Source organism: Aspergillus multicolor (assembly GCF_047715735.1).
Source record: "Aspergillus multicolor strain CBS 133.54 unplaced genomic scaffold BDW74scaffold_40, whole genome shotgun sequence".
Classification (NCBI taxonomy): Eukaryota; Fungi; Ascomycota; class Eurotiomycetes; order Eurotiales; family Aspergillaceae; genus Aspergillus; species Aspergillus multicolor.
The window spans coordinates 63,953-85,249 of NW_027395991.1; the positions used below are offsets into that span (position 1 = coordinate 63,953).

The window sequence follows — 21,297 nt, forward strand, 5'->3', positions numbered from 1 at the left end:
CAGATGCTAATCAGTACTTTGTATATGGGATCGTCGCAGGCCGATAGAGATAACGCCAGCTTAGGAGGAAACGTAGCGACGAGTTTCTCAGGCTCTATGCCCATGATTTCATCGTGAGTCTGGAAGAATGAGCAAGTAACTGTACCAATCGGTGTTCTAAAGGTTTAGATTGGGACGAGAACACGTAGAGAGAGGGCAGACGTGGCAGCCCATGAGACAAGAGACACCCCGCTATGAACGTTGAGAACGATGGAAGGAAGCAAACAGAGGAGAAAGAAGATTAAATGAGAATTGACGCGGAGTAAATACATGATGGACGGGCGAGCCGGAATTTGGCCCGTTGAGTTGCTAGCAGAGCTCACCGTGGTAGAACGGAAAATAGGCTCGCGCATGGCAGACGCGGCTGATCCACTCACAAAAGAATAAAAATGATAAATGTGATTAGAAAAGGACCAAACAGACTGGGATAGGACATTGGACCAGACCAGGAAAGCTCAGTCCCCGATGATAGGGCATGCATGCGCGTGTAGGGTCTTGTTTCCTGGACTGTGGAATGAGGTGACACCATAGGGCGATATGACCCGGCTCTGCTCCATCGGCCTCTGAAGACTGTCAACGTGTGCCTGGTTAAGACTCTTGAGATTTGAAGCTGGACAGCAACAGCGATTATTGGATGGATCCATGAATCGGTAGACAATCTCAATATCAGCGTCTTCTGGCAACCAGCGACAGTACAAGACGATCCTGATCTTGGCTGGCCAACGATCGCCCGGCGGAGCACACTAGCACCACTAGTCGCCCCGGCTACAGCGGACATGTCCACTCCACGGTTTCCTTCACTCCATGCTGCCCGGAGCACAGTCCCATTGGGTTCGAAGCAAATATTGGCTGAGAGTCTCACTGGACGCAACGCCCAGTAGGCTCGACTCAGGACCTGCATTAGAGGCCCTGGCTGCCCTGATTGCTGATTGCTGATTGCTGAACGCCTGGCCGAGGCCAGTGCTGGCGCCCGAAGACCGAAGCCCTTAGTCTAGCACTAATATATGGCAATCGTATACCGAATCCTTCCCGATCCCGGCATCTGAGCTGTCAGTCCCGGCGTCGCTGCGTTGGCATCTGTCAAGCACAGGCCGCGGGCAATTGAGCTGACATGAGCTCAGAAAGCCAGCGCAGAATGGTCAGCTCGCCACGACAAATAGTCCGACGCACGAAGGGTGCGGTGAGAAAGTCCAGATACTCTCCGTATAAGTTAAACCCCTTTACTCTTCTGCTTGATTCTGCGAGGGGTGCCAGTGTGATATGTAAAGGTGACGACTCGGCCAACTAGCCGACCTTGGGTTGGAGCCTGCATCGAGCTCTGCAGCATGGATCCATCTTAATTGCTCCATCGTTCAATAGAGACTCGGAGATCGCATGCTTCCAGGCCTGCAAACCGGGCAATAGCACGCATAAAGTGATCCTCGCAGATAGCACAGCAGGGGCGATCTTAAACGGTGAAATCAAACCTGAAGACCTGGTCCCCAGGAGAGACTGCTCTGTGCTGTGCAGGAGCTCACGTGACTGTGTTTTGGCTAGCTCCGGCTCCAGGCCAGACTCTCCGCAACAATTTTCTGCAGCTAAGCCAACCATCCTCCTGCTCATCCATCCATCCATCCTTTCGTCGCGCTTAATTGCATCACCTTCATCTCTATCGCCATGTCTGCCTTCACCTCCTCTCTGCGCTCTGCTGTGCGCGCTGCCCCTCGCGCTGCCGCCCCCGCTCGCTCCTTCAGCTCCTCATCGGCGCGCGCTGCCGCTCGCATGAACATCACTGGCCGTCTCGGTGCCGACCCGGAACGTGTTACAAGTCAGAGCGGCAATGAGTACGTGAGGTACACTGTCGCCTCCAGCTCGGGCTCTGCCGCCAACCGTACGACCAGCTGGTTCAACATCAAGGCGTTGGTGAATGAGAACGCGCGCGACTACCTCACTACCATCAAAAAGGGGTAAGTTTACAACCTCATCTAGGCCTAGGCGTCGGGTTGAGTCGCGTCTATCTTGCCGGTCTCAATGCGAAAGGCAAGGTCCACGCAAGGGAACGGGCGGATGGGTGGATGCGGTCGGCCGACAAGACTCACTTGACTGGGATTGGACATCCTGCTAATGAGTTTCCCTCCTGCTTAGATCCTTGGTTAGTGTCGACGCCGACGCTTCTATCAAGAAGTACACAGCCGCCGATGGCACCGAGCAGCAGTCTCTGACCCTGTTCCACCGTACGTTTCTTTCTTTCCTTCGTGTTTCTCCGCATACGCTTCTCGGTCAAGAACAAACAAATTCGTCGGGCCCGACTTGAGCTTGCAGCTTCGTTTTGTTTGCTGGCTTTCGCTAACCTCTGTTATCAGGTCAAATTGAGGTCCTGCGCCGCCCCTACAACCCCTCTTTTGATTCCTCTAGAGCCGAGAACGAGAACCCCGAGGCCCAGGAGTAAAGTCATCCATTCCCAATACACATTCCCGCTTGAACCTGCACACTTTCCATGCCGTGTCTAGCGTTGCTCATGTCAACGGATTGATTTGACTCAGCGCTGTGGCCGTTGTACAGGTCAGGATACGCTCAAACCGCTTCCTGGACCACTATTCTCAACGGGCCAATTTGCGTCAGCGGATTCGTGGGTCTTGGTGATGTTGGTGTCGGAGTCGCCGTCGGTGTCAGTGGTAGAGGTAACTCTCATATGTCATTACTGATACCTCAAATGCTCATGTATTACATAACGACCTTCTGTGTTAACTCTGCATCTTTTTCTCTCCGGAAGCATGACCTGTAATTGCAATCCGTCTTTGTTCTCAGCAATGCAGCATTTCGACATCACATGCACAGTTCTTCCCCTACTCGGCGCCGCGCGGATAAGTGCCTTACCTAAGGATCTACGAGTATACGTCGACCAGATCCTGCGGTGCAAACGTTCGAGCGGGCATTTTGCATCACTAGGGGAAGCCCAGTTTGTATGGCGGGTGAGAAAGGACAAAGAAGGGCATTTGCTCTCTCATCTCATTTCATATAGGGTCTCTACAGAGTACTGCTAGAGTACCATACGTTTCACTAACACGAATACTGGAGCTTCGTAAGAACAAATGGAATTCCATGGTATTAGCCCTAAATGCTACGTGAGCGGTGCAAAAGATGAAACGAAACAAGTCAAGTCAGGGTATCCCGAATTAGAATAAAATATACACAAATGGGCCCGAAAGAGGAAGCGGGTTGTTATTAGAAGAGAACAGAACTTGGTGGGCGGGGACATGCAATGCCCATCCGGAGAATAGGAAACAAGAACGAGAAACGAAAGGTAAAGAAAGTGTTGCTGTCGGGCTAAGCTTCTGCTTCGCCGGTCCTACACCTGCACCTCTCTCTCCTGCCTAATGACCTGTTTAACCCTAATAAAGTCCGCACGCGGCGAGAGCGAGCCGGAGAGGTCGTCGAGGTCAATGCTGCCGCGGCTCTGGCTAGTTCCAGCCCAGGCGTTCGTGCAGATGGTATTGGAGTTCATAGGGACTGCCAGGTTTGGCGTGGAGCGCGAGCGCATCTTTTCGCGCCGGGCAGAAGCCGAATGCGAGAAAGGATTGCCGAACCAGGCGAGATGGGCCTTGAGCCATCCTTTCTTGGAGACGCCCTGGGCTTCGATGACACGGGAGACAGGAGCGCCTTTCTCAAGATCTTTGTCTTTGTAGCTGGTTTCCGTGGTCAAGGTGTAGTCGGTTGAGTTTGTTCGTGCAAAGTGATAGAGATCATCACTGTCTTTTGTCAGTTTGTGGTCAAGTGGTACGGGTGTGTTAACATACTGTACTTGGCTCCTCCCAGCTACGAGATGCGCTCGACTACCTCCAGTCCCTGCTGTAGGCTGAGAGCTCCCAGATGATGTAGTATTCGTAGGTCTGAAGCAGCAATCTAGACCGAGAGGTCGGAACAGCGAGCGATACATTCGCGCTGCGTCTCGACCAGTGCCAAAGAAGATGAATGCAACGTAGCCGGCTGAGATGGGGATCCATCTGTCGAAGTAGACCTTACCACCGCTGTGCACCTTCAGTATCTGGCCCCACGCAGACCCGTGCCCGTGGATGAGCGACCACTTGTAGGGGTGCCACGGCATGCTCAGCTTGATTTGCACATAGACAACGTAAGTCTGGAGTGGGATGAGGGCTAGAAGCATGATAGAGGCGAGGAAGAACAGTCGTAGGAAGCGTGATTTGTTAGTTCCTGAACTGGCGGCGTGGATGATCTCATTGAATTGGTTCTTGTATCGCTTGAGACGGAATAGAACGAGGCCTGAGACGTTAGACGAGCTTGAAAACGAGATTCACGGGACGTACCACAATAGAAGCTGGCAATGAAGCATACCACAAGCGGCCATATGTAGCCCAGTGCGAGGCTCACCCAACTCTCGTCGAGACTGGTGGTGCATCCGGAGACGGCAAAGATGAAATAGCGATTGCCTTGATAGACGAGGTGCATCGCTGCCGCAACCACCGGAACTATGATGCAGAACAAGACTTCCATGAAACGGTTCATCCAACGTTGGCGCTTGCTCGGGACAAGAGTTGCCCGGCTGGTGTCCAGCACACAAGCCAGGCTCCGGAAGATACAAACCAGACTGCCCGGAATCGCAACGTATGAGGCAATCAGCAGCTTCACCTCAATGTCACAGAGACCCGCACCGTCCCACCAGTTTTCTGTATCGTCAGTCGGCCAGTTGAAGGCATTGACGACACTGAAGGCATTCACAACGATTAACCATGCCATCAGGATGACGGCCGGGAAGTTTCTGTTCTTCCAGTGCAAAAGCAGAGGAGGGAAAAGAACAATGATGGAGCTGACAGCAAGCGTCTGCATGACCACAGTCTCCGTAGAGGGCGACATGTTGGGCGTCTCCATGTTGGAGAGGAGAAGGCTTGTCAGGACTAGATTGTAGGTTGTATCGAGGTCGAGTTCTAGCACGGAGTTTGCTTTCTCTTGGGATCACAGCGCAAGGGGAAGAAAGTTTTGATTAAGAAGGCAAACGCTGAGCCAGCAGCATCGTGTCCGGAGAAGAAGGTAGACGAGGGCCAGCCGTCTTCAAGGATCAAAAATGACTCAGAAACAGAGGCTGGCGTTAGAATAAATGTGTTGAGTCGAGTACGTTGAGACAATCGACTATTGCAGGCCCTTATAGGAAGCGTAATAGGGCGATGGTGGTCAATGGCCGGCGAGCAATGTAGGGTGGTATCCATGTTATACAGCCCGCTGCAGTCAGACGGTCCAGTCAGGAACGACAGGGGATCGCACAGTGGGTTTGTCTCTGCCGATCGATGACAATAAACTCTGCTCTTTATCAGGTGTCTATTCTTGAAGAAAGAGGTGCTGCCGCGCGAGAGTCTTGACCAAGGGCATTCATTGAGCTGACTCAGATATTGCCTGATCTGGGTGTCAATAGACTCAGATGCTCAATTGGGAGGGTTGGAATAGTGTCACCTCGTCAGTTATTCTCTGTTGGCCCCTCTGTCGAGATCCGAATACTACCGGCTTACAAGCCTTCCACGGCATTTGTACCACTCGCAGTTATGACTTGCGCTCGGTGGTACTGCCCACAGGGTACGGACATTGGAGGGGTTCATGCCTTCGTGGCCGTGCTTCTCGGGTGTGTCCCTCGGGATTGATTAGATGCGAGAATCACCCGGTGACTCGGATTTCATCAAGGAATTCGAGGTGGTAATGTGCGGTGATAACGGGACATTGCAGAAATCTGCAAGGGATACTCCCCAGGCGTTCTTCAATTCCTGTTTGCTGCTTGCTTGCTTGTGGTGGTGAGTGAGTGTAGTGGTCACTGGTCACTGGTCACGAGGGGCGGCCGCTTCCCGCATTTAGCGTCATTAGTAGCAGTCCCTAACAAGGCTAGGCAGGCTAACAAGCTAACCAGGCCCCGATCGGCGTCACCATGACAGGATTACGATCCACCACGAACTGTGGAGCACTGGAGCTGCTGACGACCAGATCTGATCTCATCCCCCGCAATCTCCCAGTCTTCTGAAGAATCCAAGCATGGCTCCTTCTTCATCCCCCCTGACATCGCCATGTCGAATCCCTCCAGTCCCCTGAACGCCAATCTGCGCCATCGCGGCCTCGCTCGGGCGGCCACCATTGCGGAGGGCCAGAACCAGCCTCCCCAGCCCCAGATCCCTCCCCAGCGTCGCAACTCCACCTTCTCCGACTCGGTCTCTGAGGCTAGGAACACCATCCGCTCGTCTACTGATGAGTTGTTTTTCCCACGTGTCGCCGGGAAACAGGATGATGATATGCGTGAAGAAGAATCGCATTGGCATTCGGCGCCCCTAGGTCTCGCGCTTCTCCCTGCCATCGCCGGCATTTTCTTTCAGAACGGGAGTGCATTCGTCACCGATGTTACATTGTTAGCGCTCGCGGCGGTGTTTTTGAATTGGTCCGTTAGGCTGCCCTGGTAAGTAAAGTTCTATTTCTATTCTTGCCGAACTCTAGTATTTAACCGACTTCTCCGCAGGGAATGGTATCGCTCTGCTCGAAGTATCCGTCGCCAAAATAGCCTCTATGACATCGCACCCCCTCTCGGACTCGGCACACCAATTAGCCCTACCCAAGATGAACAGGAAGATGAGGTATTGCCCGACGAGGACGAAGATCGGGATCATGACGATGACCACGATGACAAGAAAGAACACATCTCTCCCGATAGCACAGCCGCCGCTGCTGTCGAAGAACTACAGATCCACGAACTGGCCGCGCTCGCATCCTGTTTCCTCTTCCCCCTCATTGGAACCTGGATTCTACATACCATCCGTTCCAACCTCTCCCGCCCCTCCGAAGGTCTTGTCTCAAACTACAACCTAACAATCTTCCTCCTCGCAGCCGAGATCCGGCCCTTCTCGCACCTGCTCAAGATGGTTCAATCCCGCACACTGCACCTTCAACGCATCATCGCCACCTCAGATGATGACGACGGCGAGCACAAGGATAAGTTCGATGCTTCCAAGATCATGGACATATCCAAGCGACTCGAAGAACTAGAAGCCCACGTCGCCGAAACAGCCGCTCTACGCATATCCTCCACCGTCAACGCCGAGAAGGAGAAAGAAAAAGAGCGCGAAAATGAGAACCGCGGACTCACGCCCCAAGAGCAAGAGTACACCCTCTCCCTTGTCTCCCAAGCAGCCGCCGAGTACCGCAAAGGCTTCCAGACTGATATTGACGCCCTCAATCGTGCAATGCGTCGGTATGAAAAACGCACCGCGCTTGCAGCCTACCAGTCCGAAAGCAGACTTCAAGTCTTGGAATCCAAAACCCGCGATGCGCTCTCGCTAGCTGCTGCGGCGCAGCGGTCTACGACTCATCGCTCTCGCGGTCTAGGGTTTGGACTATTCAATCTAGCCCTAGAATGGAGCTCCAAGGCTTTCTTGTTACCACTAAACATTGCCGTCTCGGTGGTCAGCCTGCCACTGCTCATTGCCAGACGCGGGGTTCGGGTATGTAAGGACATGGTCTTTGGCTCGCGTTCGAGTCCAAATTCGAGCTCGAGCTTGAGTAGGGCCTCGATGAAGAAGAGGTCTTCTGCTCCTACTACCTCTGGGGCTATCAGTGGCAGTGGCAGTGGTAAAGCGACGACTAAACCTCCATTAATGCGCAAGCAGGCGCCGACATCTGCACCGACCTCAGTGCCGTTGTCGTCTGCGCAGCAGAAGCGGTCAAAGCGCGCGACGATCATGGAGGAATGAGTTCCTCAATTTGATTTTAGCTTGGTTAGCTTGGTCCGTTCGTTTTGAGGTGTTTGTATTCTGGTTCTGGCTTGGGGTTACGCTTGGTAGATCAGGTAGAGCGGATCGGATCGGTTTGGCTTGGTTTAAATCGGCGTCCACTGGCTGGTTGGATGGTACATAGGCGCATGGACATCTTGTAGTATAGGGCAGGGATATAGGGCTGTCTCGCGACTGCATGGGACAGATTGGGGATATTTATTTTGCTACCTAGCTATCCTATACTAGGGAATCCGGGTTTTTTGCGGAGTAGCTTAAGTAGATAGTGGCCTGAATATCTATAGAGCACAGTTATTTCTTTCACTGTAAAGTGCAACACACATGATCATCTTCATGCATATGCTCCTTTAGTTCTACTATCATATTCGTCAGTGCGAAATAAAGTTCGCGTGAGGTCCATGTCATGATATCATGGAGTCTGTTGAAAGACAAAGAGCTGAAGATCTAAGCAAGGTTTATTGTTATCCAAAGTCAGTGCTATTGCATCATATTAGAAGAGAACGTGACGAGATAATAAAAAGTACATCCATTCTCATTGAATCTCTTCTTAGGTGCATTTCCTGTGTATGGAGGAACAAGATGTCGCCAAGGTGTCCTACGAGCCACTGAGATATAGGACTTTATATATCTCGCTTAGACCTCTCTGTAGTAGACCCAGGCAATCTTAGCAAAGCTCAAGAGAAGAAATATTATCATTAACAGACCAAGCGGACCAAGCGAATGATATTCAACCACCGGTGTACGAAGTATATATATGCAACCCCCTGCTTCCCTAACCCATCTATAAATAACGATACCAGACCGAATCGAATATATAACAACAAGCAAGCCAAGAAAGGAAATCATAATACAAGTAAGCCCTCTATGAAGGTTTCACGGCGCTCCGCCGGACGGACCATTATAGTCCACCCCGATAGCTTTCAGAAAGGGTTCGATGATACCGCGCTTGCGGTCCTCTAAGGCTCGCCTCTCTTTATCTTTAGAGGGGACGGGGATGTCTGAAGAAATAAGCACGGATGAAAAGAATCCGGCTAGGGCGCTTTCAACGGCGAGTCGGCGCTGGGCCATATTCGTGATGGTTTTGTCTTGTGACTGTGCAGATGAGGGCGAGGGTGAGGGTGAGGGCTCGGAGATGGTAAGCTTCCGCCGAAGACTACCGCCTGAGATAAACGAGGACCGGGATACCGAGGATGCTCGAGAGATAGGGGAGGAGATTGGCGATTGATCGTCCTTACCACTGTCCTTAGACTGATGGACATCTTGCGTATTTTCTTTGAGATCTGCTTCCTTAGAGCGAGGAGGCATGGAAGGGATAGGTGCGATTTCGTTGGCGATTCGCGCTAGCATAAAAGTTACGAATGTGAAGGATACACTGTGCGCCGGTGACGAGGCAAGGCTCTCGAGCACCCAGGCCTGGGAGTCCTCCCAGGAGAGCGAAGGCTGCTTCGCCTTTTCTCGTGCTTGAATCTGTTGGTCCAGGTTTTGCCAGACTGAAGCCGAGATGATCCCATCTTTCAGGCAACGCAGGAACGCAACAAGGACCTCGCCTAGGATTTCCAGGCGATGTAGCGAGGAGACCTCAGGAGGAAACACCTGACTGAAAGGTTGGTTGGTATCTAGGGCTTCGCGAGCCGAGGCTAGAAGCGGCGAGCGCTCTTCCTTATCTTTGAGTGTCCACGTCTCGGGTTCAAAAGGCCAGGCGTAACCATGGGGCTCCCTTTCCCAGGGAGCCTTGTCTGACTTCTCATCCTCCCCTTGCACCATGCTCCACTCGGCGACGGCACGTTCCGTCAGATCAGAGATTGCCTCTGTTAGCTTGAGCAGTTCTCTGGGAGCGGAAATCGGAACTCCTGCCTGGACCTGACCCTCTGTTGGGCGGGCGGCGACTAGGGTACGTGCGCCAGCCTCGGGAAGCCGAGTGAGCTCCTCCAAGCTACGACCGAACGCGGTAGGTAACCACTTTCCATATGCAGAGATAAAATGGTCTCTACCGTCTTTTACGCGAAGGACCAGGATTTCCTCGAGCTTCACCTTTCCATTGTTGAGGAGGCGGACGAAATTGGTGCCTCGCACCCAGATTGTGACTTCAACCATAGCGAGCTCCCCGGGCAAAAGCGTACATTCATTCGACGGCGATGACTGGTTCTGGTCATCGGATTCATCGTGGTGCGGTTTCTCGACTTTGTATTCCAGCCACGGCGCTGCCTCAGAACCAATGCCGCGCTCGGGTTTCTGGATAGAAAATGTCGCAGACACACCGCTTGTGTTGGCAACAGTCAACGATCGACTGACTGGGATGTCTAAAGCTATATTCCCAAAGTCCACAGCATTGGGGTCACTGTCTGACTTGGACGGTTCACGTCCGTGGTTGTCAACCACGACTGTTAGGCCGGGTCGAGACTCATTCTCGGCCTTATCTAACTCCCTCACAACTTCCTGATGCACCTGAGCTTTGAGCTTTGGTTCCACGCAGTCTAGCTCTAGCGTAAAGCCAGCAACTAGCGGTTTGTGGTCTGAAGAAAGAACACCTTGGTGGGAAGTGTAATAGTCTAACCGTATGGACCTGTCCGCTTCTGATGATACATCAGCTGAGACGTCTTCGTTATCTTGTTCTTCATCTAGATCATATTCATCGCCGCTAGCACCATCGGCGTCCGGGTCGTAATCAAACAAGACGCTGTCATCGGCGGCGGCGTTTTCAAGTCCTCGGGCTTTCATTTCTTCGTCTCTTTTTCTAGCTTCAGTGGCTTCCTTAGCAAGTTTCTCATACCTAAGCTTATCCTTGTGTGACCTATAAAGGATGCGATCACACCAGCTAGGCCCTCTATGTTTCTCACTCGAGTCGAACCGCGCCACACTGCCGACATCGTACTTGTACGTGGGCAGAAATGAGATCTGGCCCTCACGCCAACCTTCATGAAAGGCTTTCTGCTTATGTTGCTGCATGCGTAACTGATCATGGGGAAATAACGAGGATATTGTTGTCTGGAGAGAAGCCGGATCCTGATGAGGATCCAGCTCTTCATCAGAGTCACTTGGAAGGACCTCAGATACTGGGGACTGTCTTCCTACATCCTCAACTGCGACAATGCGCGGAGAAGATGGTGAACCATCAACCTCACGCAACGCGCTATGCCTCCTGTCGTACTCGTTCTCTGTATGCCGAGCAAGAACCTGCCGTACGTCATCGCCAGGGATATCCTCTAGACGGTAATTCAGGTCACCGAACCAGAATGCGTAATCCTCATCTCCGATACTTTCGCAGGGCGCATTTCGAAGCGTATAGTCAGGATCGACCGGGTCGAACTTTGTACGAGAGACAATCTGCGAGGCGTCCCAGTTTCGTCGGTCTAAGCTGGTCTTGTCTGAACCCGCCGCAAGGTGACAGTTGACAAAGCTGATACACGTAGTTTCGCCTAATAACAGGCGCGTCGCGACGGCCCCTTTGTTGCCCATGTATCCGAGCAGGCCGGTACCTACACTAGTAGAGCTTACCGCCGAGATGCTATCGGCAATGGATGGGCCAGCATAAATGAGCTGCAATAGCCCAATAAGCTGAGTTTCCGCGATCAGTTTGTAGCCTGGGGGAAGCGCATCCTCAACGGCTCTTTTCCAGCGGGTGGCGGGAGCTGTATCCACATAGGGCCTCAATGCTTCCGCAGGCGAGGAGACATCGACGATTTCTTGCAGGCCTAGAACATAGAGGTCAACCTCGTCAGGTGGAGTCTCGATGAGCGAAGCAGCTCCCCCAGAGCCTCCCACTTTTGATGCCGAGCCATTTTGTAACGCCGATGCGGGCTGCCCGCATACTCCCTTCTTCTGCACAAACCACTTCCCAATATCTCTCTCCGTGCCAGCGATGGCAGCGACATTCCAGCTCCCAACCTTCACTTTGAGAGTGCGATTGCGAATGTATTCTTCCTTTCGCGCTTTCACGGCTTTTGTGAGCGACGAAGCGTCGAGGCTGGCGTCTCCGGATCCTCCGAGGTTATCGTTATCGGAGGGGTAATCACCAACACCGGGGTTGGAGCGCTGCTCATCGTTGGCAGCCATAGTAAACCAATCTTAGTCCGATATGACCGAATCACACATCCCTTCAAAGCTGTCTCCCATATATAATGTATAGAACCCCACTCAAGCTTCACCTCAGGCGGCCGGTCGTATAGGGAGAGACGCTGAGGGGTGAAACGTAAAAAGGCAAACTGAGCGAAAGCAAGGCGTGACCGTCAATCATCACGGGTCAACATGAGCACAATCTGAAATCATCAAGGGTCGGAGACTGGGTCGAGCATCACGCGCGGTAAACTAGCGGACGGTCTAACGGAAGTATAACGAGTGGTCCGAAGGGTTCGTGACCCTGGGGATGGTGGAGGCGTAGCAGTGGCGAGTGCAAGTCAGATACAGGTTTCAAGCAGCAATGGCCTCGTATCTATACAAGCGTAGAGATCACCGGATGATGCCAGATGTAGATCAATCAAGAGGGACCGGCGTGGTCGTGACGATTCCAGAGGGGCCTGCGACGTCGGATCAGCGCGACCGCCTTCCGGAAGCGAAGACAGTTAGAGCTTCAATCTCCGATCTCGAGCGTTTGCTCTTGCCCTCCTGCATCCCACTCTTGCCCTCGCTGCTGCAAATCATCTCGGCATCGCCTGGACTCGCACTCTATCCTTATATGCCGCCGGACCTGTGAACACTGCACCATGGCGTCACGCAGACCTCGCCGCCCCAACAACAACAACAACAACAACAACCAGCACAATCAGAGCAGCAATCAACACAGCAACCCGAGTCACACCCAGGGGTACTTTCAAGGGTCGGGTTACGATTCAGACTACCAGTCCTACCTTTCCGACCCGCAGCAGCTGCTCGACCAGCAGAATCGAAGCATGCCGTCAGCGCCGCCGCGCACAAACGAGGAGCTCAACCTCTCCGTTTTACAGAGCCACAACCCCGCAGTAAAGTCGATCCAGTCAATTGCGCCTTTCGCAGTCGTTTATACGTTTAGTCCGACCACGCGGCAATGGGAGAAGACCGGGGTAGAGGGCACTCTGTTTGTTTGTCAGCTTGTAGCGGGGAGTTTGGGGGAGGAGCGGTACAGTGTGTTTGTGTTGAATCGACGGGGTCTGAATAACTTCGATCTACCCTTAACTGATGGCGATAACGTGGAACTTACGGAAGAATATATCATCCTCAAATCTGACTCCAGCTCCGACCCCAGTAATGCGCGTCCCAACAGCGATCTCCGCATCTATGGGCTTTGGGTGTTTTCGGAACCCCCGCCCAGTTCTACGGCCGAAACGCGCAACATCAACGCTCAGGTTATTCGGGAATGTGCAGTAATGGCTGGACACAGCCTCAAACTAGCCCGCGAGCGACTCGAAGCCGCGCGCAAGAATGGCTTACATGCCGCAGCGACAGCGGCATCAACGACTATGGACCCCCTGGACGAAGTACAGGCCACTGCTTCAATGGGTCGCCAAATCTCGCTCAGAGACTTGTTTGGTCAAGAGAGGGCGCAAGACGATGGATGGAGTGTGAGGGCGCACAGTCAGCCGGCTCAGGCACAGACGCAGACGCAGGCGCAGCCAGCACCAGCCGCCAGCGAACCGCAGGATGTATTGGGAGACCTCTTTAGGAGAAGCGGTCTAATGTATCAACCCGGTCCGAACTCATGATGAACGGAATCTACGAATGCCACGACTATAGACGACCTTGGAATGTTTTGGTCCCCAGGTAGAGCTCGGCTACGGGCATCGGCCGAGTATGCCGTTGATCTCATACCCCGCAACCGGTGGTTCTCGTCTATCTACTTTCTCAACAACAGGGTTATGCGCAGGCCTCTCGTCAGGGATTGGCGGCTACGGGGGTCCATATAGAAAGTCCGACCTAGTCAGTGATCCGCGGGCCGGAGTTCTGAACCAGAACGGATGATGCCCACTGTAACGCAAGCTCGTGACGAACGTGACGAATTCCCTCCTCCGACTCTTCACCCATCACTGTCCACTATCGGGGTCTCTACCCCTGAGTACGTTAATGAAGATGTCCTCCTGGTCTGTACTTCTTTCTGTAACAGTTCCTTAAATCATGAGCATCATCTACTCTACTATTTCTTGAACCATATCAGCCACTTTATTAGCCATGGTCTCATTGTGCCCTAATATCACGTCAGACATCGTTGATCAGAAGCACAAACCAAGCAGAGGGAACCTACTTAGACAGAATGCATGTGGCACCGACTCTTCGCAGACAATCATCTTCGGTCCATCCCCGCCACCTCGCGCAGCAAGAATCTCCTCCCTCGTCTGCTCCGCAACCCAATGGTCATTGCGCCCAAAGTAGAAGTAGAGCCTGCTCAATGGCTGCTGCGACTTTCCTTCCGTAGCCGATTCCGACACACCCCAGACATCGTCGCTCCATTTATCAGACGTGATAGTCCGCATTTCGTCTGCGGCCATGTGTCTTCGCACCCGCCAGAATTGTCAGCAGGAGGCCGGGTAGAACTAACTTTAAAAGGACATTGCAAGAATGAAGGAGATGACGCAACATACAAAGCCTGCCTAACCCCATGCTTACTCCTCAGAAACTTCGTCGTCGAGTCAACCGCGCTTTCAGGGGGCGCGCGCATAACAGATCGCACAAGTCCCCGTAACATGCCCGTGGACAGAATGGCCGTCAGAAGTCTCGCGAAGAAAGACACCACAAGCGCGAAGTGCGGGATAATGCGGAGGAGGAACTATCCATCATTATCATACGTTTAATTCTCACTAAGCTAGGTAAGGTAAGATATGTAGTAGTAGTGCGAAAACGTACCGTTAACTTCTGACCCGACGGCGACTTCGCGATATCAAGCACCGTCGGGAAGAGCATAATGCCGCCGACGATATCGAAGTCGGCTTCTTCGTCATTGCCACTAGAGCCAGAAGCCCGGCGTTCACGATGGCGCCGGAGGATCTCCATCGCCATGTACGTGCCCACCGAGTGGCCCACGAGAATGACCTTTGGTTTCGGGAGACTCGCGACATCGAGGTCGAGGTCATTGGAAGATACGGTCTCGGGATCTTTGCGGAGACGGCGCATATGCCCTTCTAATCTTCCCTGCACGTAGCAGATCTGTTCTTCGAGGTTGTAGATTTGCTTGCGCTTTCCTTTGCCTATAGACTTTCCCGTTCCTTTCTCATGTTCATCATGGTTTTGGGGGCTTGATGCCTGTTTGTTTTCAGGTTCAAGCTCGAACCCCGCAAGGCTGTGCCCGACAATGTGCACTCCTTTTGTTCTTGCGGCTTGACTGGATGCTAGATTACTGCTGAGCAGAGAGAGGAACACATGGTAGTAGGAGATTAGCCCTGGGTTGCCGGAAATGAAATAGATGGTTATGGGCCAGGGGCTTGGCGGTGAGCTCAAGGAAGAAGATGAGGTGGTAGTTCTGTGGAAGAAACTGTCTGGGGTGATATGGAGTTTAGGGAGGGTCATGGTGTTTTCTCTGATAAATGGCTGTGTTGGATAGATGTTGATGGGAGACTGGGTGGGTGGACTCGGAGAAGAGAGCCAAGAGCGGATCTCCGAGGGACATGGACTGGACTGACTGACTACATAGACGCCCTAACACAAGCAGAAATCCGACACTACTATACAGACTAAGTCTAATGCATTTCAATTTTTTTTTTCTCTTTTCAGTATCTTCGTCTGACTGTATGTAAATCCCAATCTCTACATCTGAATCATTGCCCAATCCTGGTCCGCATGAATCTTAGCAACGCGCAAATTGTATCAGTGCCAACATGAACAAACAAACACAAAAAGAAAGAGAAAACAGCAAAAGCATGACAAGAACAGATGTATAAGTTGAACCCACTCGCCTGGCTCCCTGCTATGATGGTATATTGACAATGATAATGATGACAATGATCATGCCGGTTAGAAACTGACGAAGAAATCCACAGCCTGCAACACAGAAACAAGTCCAGTTGATACAGAGAATAAACAAGAAAATGCACGATACCAACAGCTCGCTTTTGGTTTTCGGCCTGGAATGGTTTTAGTACCCGAGTCCTGAGATGCGATAGACGGCGAGCCAGGAAGATTGAGCTTCGATAACGAATCCTGAGGTTTGACGGTTGTCAAAAGCCGCGAGCCTGGTCACGATGGAATTGCGCGATCCACGCGAATACCACGAGACGAATGCCGATTGTTTTGAAAAAGACCTGAACGCCGATGATGAACATGAAAAACCCAAGTGCAAAAAACAAATGTCATATACTACCATAAAAGCCGGGAAACGGCCATTCCATGCCATATATTGTTTTGTTCGAGAGGTCGTCGCCTCTATTATACAATGTCAAGACGTCTCCGAATCGAAGACGAGGTATAGTCGAGCCTCGACTTCAATGTGCCAACGCATGGTACGGCACAGGCTGTACAAGCGCTTTGTTCGTATATCTTTTTTTTTTACCAACCTTCAATGGACCAAGCCGATGGACCGAAGGCATACAGGCCGGGGATAGAATGAGATGTTGACCACAAGAGACCCAAGTGTCAATGGTTGGCGGAGGTGAATGAAGTCTTAAACCAAGGACACAATATGGACTAGCCTCCTTTTCGCATAGACTCGTCGACTGGTAGAGGCTCCGCACCATTATGCAGTCCATGGCGATGGTCCGAGGAGAACTTGTTATTCTTCTTGTTCTTCCTCTTGGTCGTCTGCCACCCAGAACTCGCATGGGTATAATTGGAATCATGGCACGTTGAGCCCGCCCCGGCGGTCTTCCGCGGTCCACCAGCAGCTCGTTCCTTCTGATCATGGAACCCGGTGGATGATGTTTGATTCCTAGGTTTGCCCTTATGTGGGGCCCCGTTGTTCTTCTCTGGTGCATCGGCGCCATGGTGTCGGCGCTTCCCGTTGGGCGACGCCATATTCGATTCTGTGGAGTGAGGGAAGCTCGAGGTCGATTGTCCTTTGTCCGCCGCATGATTGTTCTTGTGGCGAAGCGGTTCCCTCTCAGTAGCCTCGTGGTAGGCTGGAGTTGCGTGCGTTTTGTCTTGCGCGGGTTTTGACGGAGGTTCGGTCTTCTCACCATTGGAAAGATGGAGACCCTGAAGTCGACTTGAGAGGAGGCTGGGCTTCGCACCATGGCCATTGACAAAAACATCGGCGGGGTTTCCCATTGCATGCGAATCGATCGCTTGATGGCTATAGAAGGGAATTGAATCAATTTCCACCGAGCTGCTGTCCTGGAAGTCCTGAGAGAACGAGTCCGACACACTAGCAGGGGTATCGGTGTTCTGGTCATCAGAATTCGACGGGCAGTGGGCCATCAAACCATAGTGGTCATAATGGTCAGTAGGGATCGAGACTCGTTGCTCACTGGGCGGCACAGAACCATCCACGATTAGTGGCCCGCCACGATCACTCGACGCCGCCGTTCGCGAACCTTTCCTTTGTTGCGACTGACCGGACTTTGGCGATGTAACGGAGCCGTTGTCGAACGCCTGGCCGTAAGCTTCAGCCCCCGGAGCTGCGGACATGTAATCCTGCGCATTTCCAACGAACGGGATAACGCCACCGTTGGGCATTGCAAGTCCAAGTGACGCTGACAAAGGCGAGAGCATCGCATTTTGGTGATAAGCATGGAGCTGAGGGGAGCTGCCGAAATAATATGCCATGTACTCGTTCGCTCGAGCTTCGTCCAGGAACAAGGGACGGTTGGGCAAGCTGTTGGGTATGGGTGTACCATCTTCCTCGCTCAGTGAATCATCAGAGGCACCAGACGTATTACGCTGGTTTGATGGCTGTGAGGCTTCTGCATGTTGACCCATGGAATAGAGAGGAGCAAAGTTGGGAAGGGAGTTGACGGGACGGGCGGGTTGTGAGTGAGCTCTGAGAGAGCCACCCGGAGAGCCATTGGCAACCGATGATCGACGCGGGTTACGGCGGAGATCAGGCATCGCGACGGCCGCGGATGGCGATGGTGGGTTGGTGGTGCTTCCGGGCCCTCCTGGCACGGCAACTGGAAGGAACGCTGAGTTATAGTAGACATTCTGCCGGGACGGTACACCGTTAGGTGAATGATTCGCTGCGCCGGATCTTGAGCCGGACCGTGAGCGTGAGCTATCATCAGCTGAGGTTTCCTGTGCGGGCACTGGGAATTGGATAAAAGGCTGACGGATGAGGACAGGCGGTGGTCGTCCAGTAATGAGCGCTTGGCTTTGCAGTTGTAACCGTAGTTCTTGTTCCTGCGCTTGAAGTATTTGTATCTGCTGATATAGGTGATCGTGAAGTAGATACTGTGCATGCTGGGCCTGGAGCGATAATTCAGACGCGGTGATACCGCCGTTTGTTTGGCGAAAGTGGTTCTTGTTACCGGTATTCGAGCTTCGGCGGCCGCCAGAGTGTCCGCCTCGGTTGTACTGATTCGAGTGTCGCCCACCTCGACCACCACCACCACGACCACCACGAGAAGGTGGCGGCGCGGTAGTAACAATCGGTCGTGGCTGTGGAGGCGGCCTTTCCCATGAGCGCTCCGTTTCGGGAGGGTACTCATACTGCTCACAGCATTGCTCAAAGTCACCATTAGCAAGAGCTTTGAACGCCCTGCGCAATTCCATGTGCACGCCCCGGAAAGATGTATCATCGGCCGTGTTTCCCAGGTTCCGTATCGTGTTGAACGGCTCCTCGACACATAAACGATTGTTTTGCAGCAGATGCCAGCCCTTGCCCTCCTTGGATATCAATTTTCCCTCTCGCACCGAGACAACATACTTCTCATAGTCCAGTTCGTGACCGTAGTACCGAAAGAACTGAAAGAAAAGCTCCCCTAATGACTGCTTGTTTTGCTTCCCGTAACCCCTTAACGAGTCCAAATCGTCGTCGAATGAGCACACCAACCCATCAGCGGTCAACCGCTTCTTGTGGGGTCGCGCCTGGAGACTGGGTAATATCGGAGGTTCTCGAGTTTGTAGGAAGTTGATGATCAAGCAAATCCAGGTATAGGAACTTAACGTGCCACCGAGACCTTGAACGTAAAAATCAGTAAGAACAACACCCTTCACCGCGGAGCGCGTTGGAACATACCAGCGTCGTTGAGTATCCTGCGCTTTGTCCAGTGTTTGACAATCATCGCCAACGGTCGTACTCGCTCATCGATTTCTACATATGTCCGAACCATCCGTGTATTCTCGAGCGCCATTGTATTGTTGACGTTCATGTCGCACGCCAGCCGTAGTTCAGGATCCCAAATCTTTACGATAGGAACCTTCGCATGTGAGATACAAACGACTCGCTCCATCCCGTCTAGTAAGAAATGTCTGTCAGCTTCGCTCATTGCGCGGCCAAGGAAGGGGTACATACTCTTTGCGAGGACATCTGCTAGTAAGCACACATGCTCTAGATCCTTGCAAGTCGTTGTTATACAGATGTCAACTGTCTCAAGTCAGTTAAAGAACATATTGCGCCAAGATAAATACGCACCATCCGAGTCGCTTGAACATAATTTATTCCCAGACGAACCAAAAACATGGACCTTGATCTCACATCCGGGCCACTGCCGGTTGAAGAGATCCTCCAGCTTTCGGACAAGTCTCCGTCGCCGGCTATCGCTCTCCGCTGAGGGTAGCAAGCGGTCGTAGACTTCCAGCATATCCGCCGTAAGTTTCTTTTCCTCCTCCGGTCGAAGCCGTTGTTTGAGCCCTTCCTTTTCCTCCGGCAGTACATCGGCACCTATAGAATATGGCATTCTTCGGCGAAAGAACGACATGGCGGTCTCGTATTTGCAGCCTTTGAACGGTTTCCGGGCGGATGGGGGAATGTGCGTCGACTCCGAATGGGTCGACCGGGGCGACGTGCTTCCATGACGCGGCGAAGGGGATCTGGAATGGAAAGAGATTTTCCGCGCGTGTTGGTATGGTGTAGAAGGGAGGGAATTGGATTGTTGTGAAGTCAACGCCGGTCGATTGGGTGTCTCCGAAGACTCCTCTTTGCTCGGACTCCACGGCATAGTCGAAGGGTTTGCCGACGCTATCGGTGACCGTTCACCTGGCCTGGACGATCGACGGTCATTCCCATCGGTAGCTGTGACCATATAGCAACACCCAACGTTGTCGGACAACGTTGGTCTCCAAAAAGGAAGTTCGCAAGGAACGCCTTCTCGAGTCCAAATCCACCAAAAACGTCCGGGCTCGACCAAACTCCGGTTTTCGCGTCACCGCAAAAAGACTCGCCACAAGCACAGTATATGCCTCCTATATTTCCTATACAGTATGTACCGTTCTATACCCAACAACTATAATAGGGGGCGAAACGAATGTGCGAGGAAAGGGAAACGGCTTCGAGAAAGAAGTGCGTAGCGGAGGTATCGGCCGGCGATGTTCCAGCAAAATTGTCTTTGTGCTGCTTCGTTACCACTCTGTAACAGACTCCAGACGTGACAAAGCAGGTCTGCAGGGTACAAATTAGCAAACGATGAAGGGACTCTTGCTAGAAGCAAGGAAACGCGTTTCTAACGCGAGGCAACTCAAGTCGGGGGCAGCTAGGGTCGTGACAGGATGTTTGTGACAACGGAGGCGATTTAAGGGGAGTGAGTGCGATAGACTCTAGCGGGAAGGGCAAATCTCAGAACCGCACAACTCCAACCAGAGGGTCACTAAGAAGAACAGGAACACGCGGAAAAAAGTCCCCAGATTGAAGGCCCAGCCTGGCAATTCAAGGGATCGTAGTGGACGTACAGGGATTCTTAGGAAAAGGCGTTGAGTTGTTGTAGGGCACGTCGCTCAGGTTAGTGAACGGGGGAGGGGACACAGCGCGCGGAGGGGATCAATCAGGGCGATCGGCTGTGAGAGCCAGGGGAATCTCCCACGCCCAGCTTTCCGGCTGCTCCACGAGTCAAGTATACCAACTATATTCCCTCCGCGGGACTTTTGCAGTGAATTTGCACCTCAAAATTCGCGAATTTTGGATGAGATCAAGTAGAAGAGGCGATGATCAAATGGCCACGACAAACAAAGCTAAGCTTGGCTCGCATGTAAGTAATTAAAGGGCAGGCGATTATTCTAGATTCGGCCCTCAATGACGGCCTTAATTCTCACTTTTTTCGATGCTAATTGCTGAGTTATTAATATTGTTCCCTCTTGGGGTACGGTGACATAATATAGCAGTCCCTGTCAGTTGTTTCTTCAGCATTATCACCCTTTATCCTGACATCTCAAACAGTACATCTTCATTGAAAGGCCACTGAACTATGGTAGACACTCTGCGCTGTCTAGGTGCTTTGTCTCAGACACGTTTTTTCAACAAGCAGAAACCGTCCGCAAGGTTTATTGTTTGCTAGTGTCTCAAGTTCTGTCATCCGCTCTACTCCATACTCATAATGGGGTTTGAACCATGTCAGCGAGCCATGGGCAGATTCAACAAGGCCCTCCGTCCAACGGGCTGAAGACTAATATGTAGAAAGTAGGTTGAAAACACCAAGAAAGCCACGCAGCTGCAGAATCCAGATGCTGAAAAGGGTGCGCTTGT

At 52.4% G+C, this 21,297-nt stretch overlaps 8 protein-coding genes across 8 annotated transcripts; 3 read left to right on the forward strand and 5 right to left on the reverse strand.

Moving 5' to 3' along the window:
* Positions 1 to 203: 203 nt before the first annotated feature.
* BDW74DRAFT_102752 (uncharacterized protein) lies at positions 204 to 1,132 on the reverse strand. Its single transcript, XM_073721538.1, has one exon. It carries the CDS (start codon positions 938 to 940, stop codon positions 413 to 415), a length of 528 nt encoding a protein of 175 aa, XP_073578907.1. The 5' UTR covers positions 941 to 1,132; the 3' UTR covers positions 204 to 412.
* Positions 1,133 to 1,598: 466 nt separating this feature from the next.
* BDW74DRAFT_102761 (single-stranded DNA-binding protein) lies at positions 1,599 to 2,630 on the forward strand. The gene is made up of 3 exons (XM_073721539.1): positions 1,599 to 1,985; positions 2,164 to 2,252; positions 2,382 to 2,630. Exons 1-3 carry the CDS (start codon positions 1,696 to 1,698, stop codon positions 2,465 to 2,467), a joined length of 465 nt encoding a protein of 154 aa, XP_073578908.1. The 5' UTR covers positions 1,599 to 1,695; the 3' UTR covers positions 2,468 to 2,630.
* A 539-nt stretch (positions 2,631 to 3,169) lies between these two features.
* BDW74DRAFT_102792 (pheromone receptor) lies at positions 3,170 to 5,333 on the reverse strand. The gene is made up of 3 exons (XM_073721540.1): positions 4,344 to 5,333; positions 3,816 to 4,299; positions 3,170 to 3,767 (listed from the first exon to the last, which is right to left on the reverse strand). Exons 1-3 carry the CDS (start codon positions 4,903 to 4,905, stop codon positions 3,368 to 3,370), a joined length of 1,446 nt encoding a protein of 481 aa, XP_073578909.1. The 5' UTR covers positions 4,906 to 5,333; the 3' UTR covers positions 3,170 to 3,367.
* Positions 5,334 to 6,080: 747 nt separating this feature from the next.
* Positions 6,081 to 7,751, forward strand: BDW74DRAFT_182939 (uncharacterized protein; the record flags this gene model as incomplete). The annotated part of the gene is made up of 2 exons (XM_073730379.1): positions 6,081 to 6,463; positions 6,524 to 7,751. The coding sequence occupies 2 exons, from the start codon at positions 6,081 to 6,083 to the stop codon at positions 7,749 to 7,751; spliced, it is 1,611 nt and encodes a 536-aa protein (XP_073578910.1).
* Positions 7,752 to 8,479: 728 nt separating this feature from the next.
* On the reverse strand, positions 8,480 to 12,252 carry BDW74DRAFT_162246 (phosphatase family protein). The gene has a single exon (XM_073725917.1). It carries the CDS (start codon positions 11,841 to 11,843, stop codon positions 8,664 to 8,666), a length of 3,180 nt encoding a protein of 1,059 aa, XP_073578911.1. The 5' UTR covers positions 11,844 to 12,252; the 3' UTR covers positions 8,480 to 8,663.
* Positions 12,253 to 12,391: 139 nt separating this feature from the next.
* BDW74DRAFT_102805 (Dcp1 family protein) lies at positions 12,392 to 13,675 on the forward strand. The gene has a single exon (XM_073721542.1). It carries the CDS (start codon positions 12,491 to 12,493, stop codon positions 13,463 to 13,465), a length of 975 nt encoding a protein of 324 aa, XP_073578912.1. The 5' UTR covers positions 12,392 to 12,490; the 3' UTR covers positions 13,466 to 13,675.
* BDW74DRAFT_102804 (bifunctional triacylglycerol lipase/ester hydrolase) lies at positions 13,676 to 15,301 on the reverse strand. Its single transcript, XM_073721541.1, has 4 exons — positions 14,601 to 15,301; positions 14,339 to 14,523; positions 14,002 to 14,249; positions 13,676 to 13,944 (listed from the first exon to the last, which is right to left on the reverse strand). Exons 1-4 carry the CDS (start codon positions 15,258 to 15,260, stop codon positions 13,886 to 13,888), a joined length of 1,152 nt encoding a protein of 383 aa, XP_073578913.1. The 5' UTR covers positions 15,261 to 15,301; the 3' UTR covers positions 13,676 to 13,885.
* Positions 15,302 to 16,373: 1,072 nt separating this feature from the next.
* BDW74DRAFT_170958 (PAP/25A associated domain family) lies at positions 16,374 to 19,780 on the reverse strand (the record flags this gene model as incomplete). The annotated part of the gene is made up of 4 exons (XM_073727236.1): positions 16,374 to 18,799; positions 18,859 to 19,077; positions 19,135 to 19,206; positions 19,255 to 19,780. The coding sequence occupies 4 exons, from the start codon at positions 19,778 to 19,780 to the stop codon at positions 16,374 to 16,376; spliced, it is 3,243 nt and encodes a 1,080-aa protein (XP_073578914.1).
* Between the last annotated feature and the right edge of the window lie 1,517 nt (positions 19,781 to 21,297).

Excerpts from the sequence above, each read along its gene's own strand:
- BDW74DRAFT_162246 (XM_073725917.1), bottom strand. The coding sequence starts at position 11,843 with ATGGCTGCCAACGATGAGCAGCGCTCCAACCCCGGTGTTGGTGATTAC.
- BDW74DRAFT_102805 (XM_073721542.1), top strand. The coding sequence starts at position 12,491 with ATGGCGTCACGCAGACCTCGCCGCCCCAACAACAACAACAACAACAAC.
- BDW74DRAFT_102752 (XM_073721538.1), bottom strand. The coding sequence starts at position 940 with ATGCAGGTCCTGAGTCGAGCCTACTGGGCGTTGCGTCCAGTGAGACTC.
- BDW74DRAFT_102792 (XM_073721540.1), bottom strand. The coding sequence starts at position 4,905 with ATGGAGACGCCCAACATGTCGCCCTCTACGGAGACTGTGGTCATGCAG. Across the intron at positions 4,300-4,343 it reads CATTGCCAGCTTCTATTGTG|GCCTCGTTCTATTCCGTCTC; the intron begins GTACGTCCCGTG and ends CTAACGTCTCAG. Across the intron at positions 3,768-3,815 it reads GCTGGGAGGAGCCAAGTACA|TGATGATCTCTATCACTTTG; the intron begins GTATGTTAACAC and ends GACAAAAGACAG.
- BDW74DRAFT_102761 (XM_073721539.1), top strand. The coding sequence starts at position 1,696 with ATGTCTGCCTTCACCTCCTCTCTGCGCTCTGCTGTGCGCGCTGCCCCT. Across the intron at positions 1,986-2,163 it reads CTCACTACCATCAAAAAGGG|ATCCTTGGTTAGTGTCGACG; the intron begins GTAAGTTTACAA and ends CCTCCTGCTTAG. Across the intron at positions 2,253-2,381 it reads GTCTCTGACCCTGTTCCACC|GTCAAATTGAGGTCCTGCGC; the intron begins GTACGTTTCTTT and ends CTCTGTTATCAG.
- BDW74DRAFT_102804 (XM_073721541.1), bottom strand. The coding sequence starts at position 15,260 with ATGACCCTCCCTAAACTCCATATCACCCCAGACAGTTTCTTCCACAGA. Across the intron at positions 14,524-14,600 it reads CGTCGGGTCAGAAGTTAACG|TTCCTCCTCCGCATTATCCC; the intron begins GTACGTTTTCGC and ends AATGATGGATAG. Across the intron at positions 13,945-14,001 it reads GCCACATGCATTCTGTCTAA|GGCACAATGAGACCATGGCT; the intron begins GTAGGTTCCCTC and ends ACGTGATATTAG.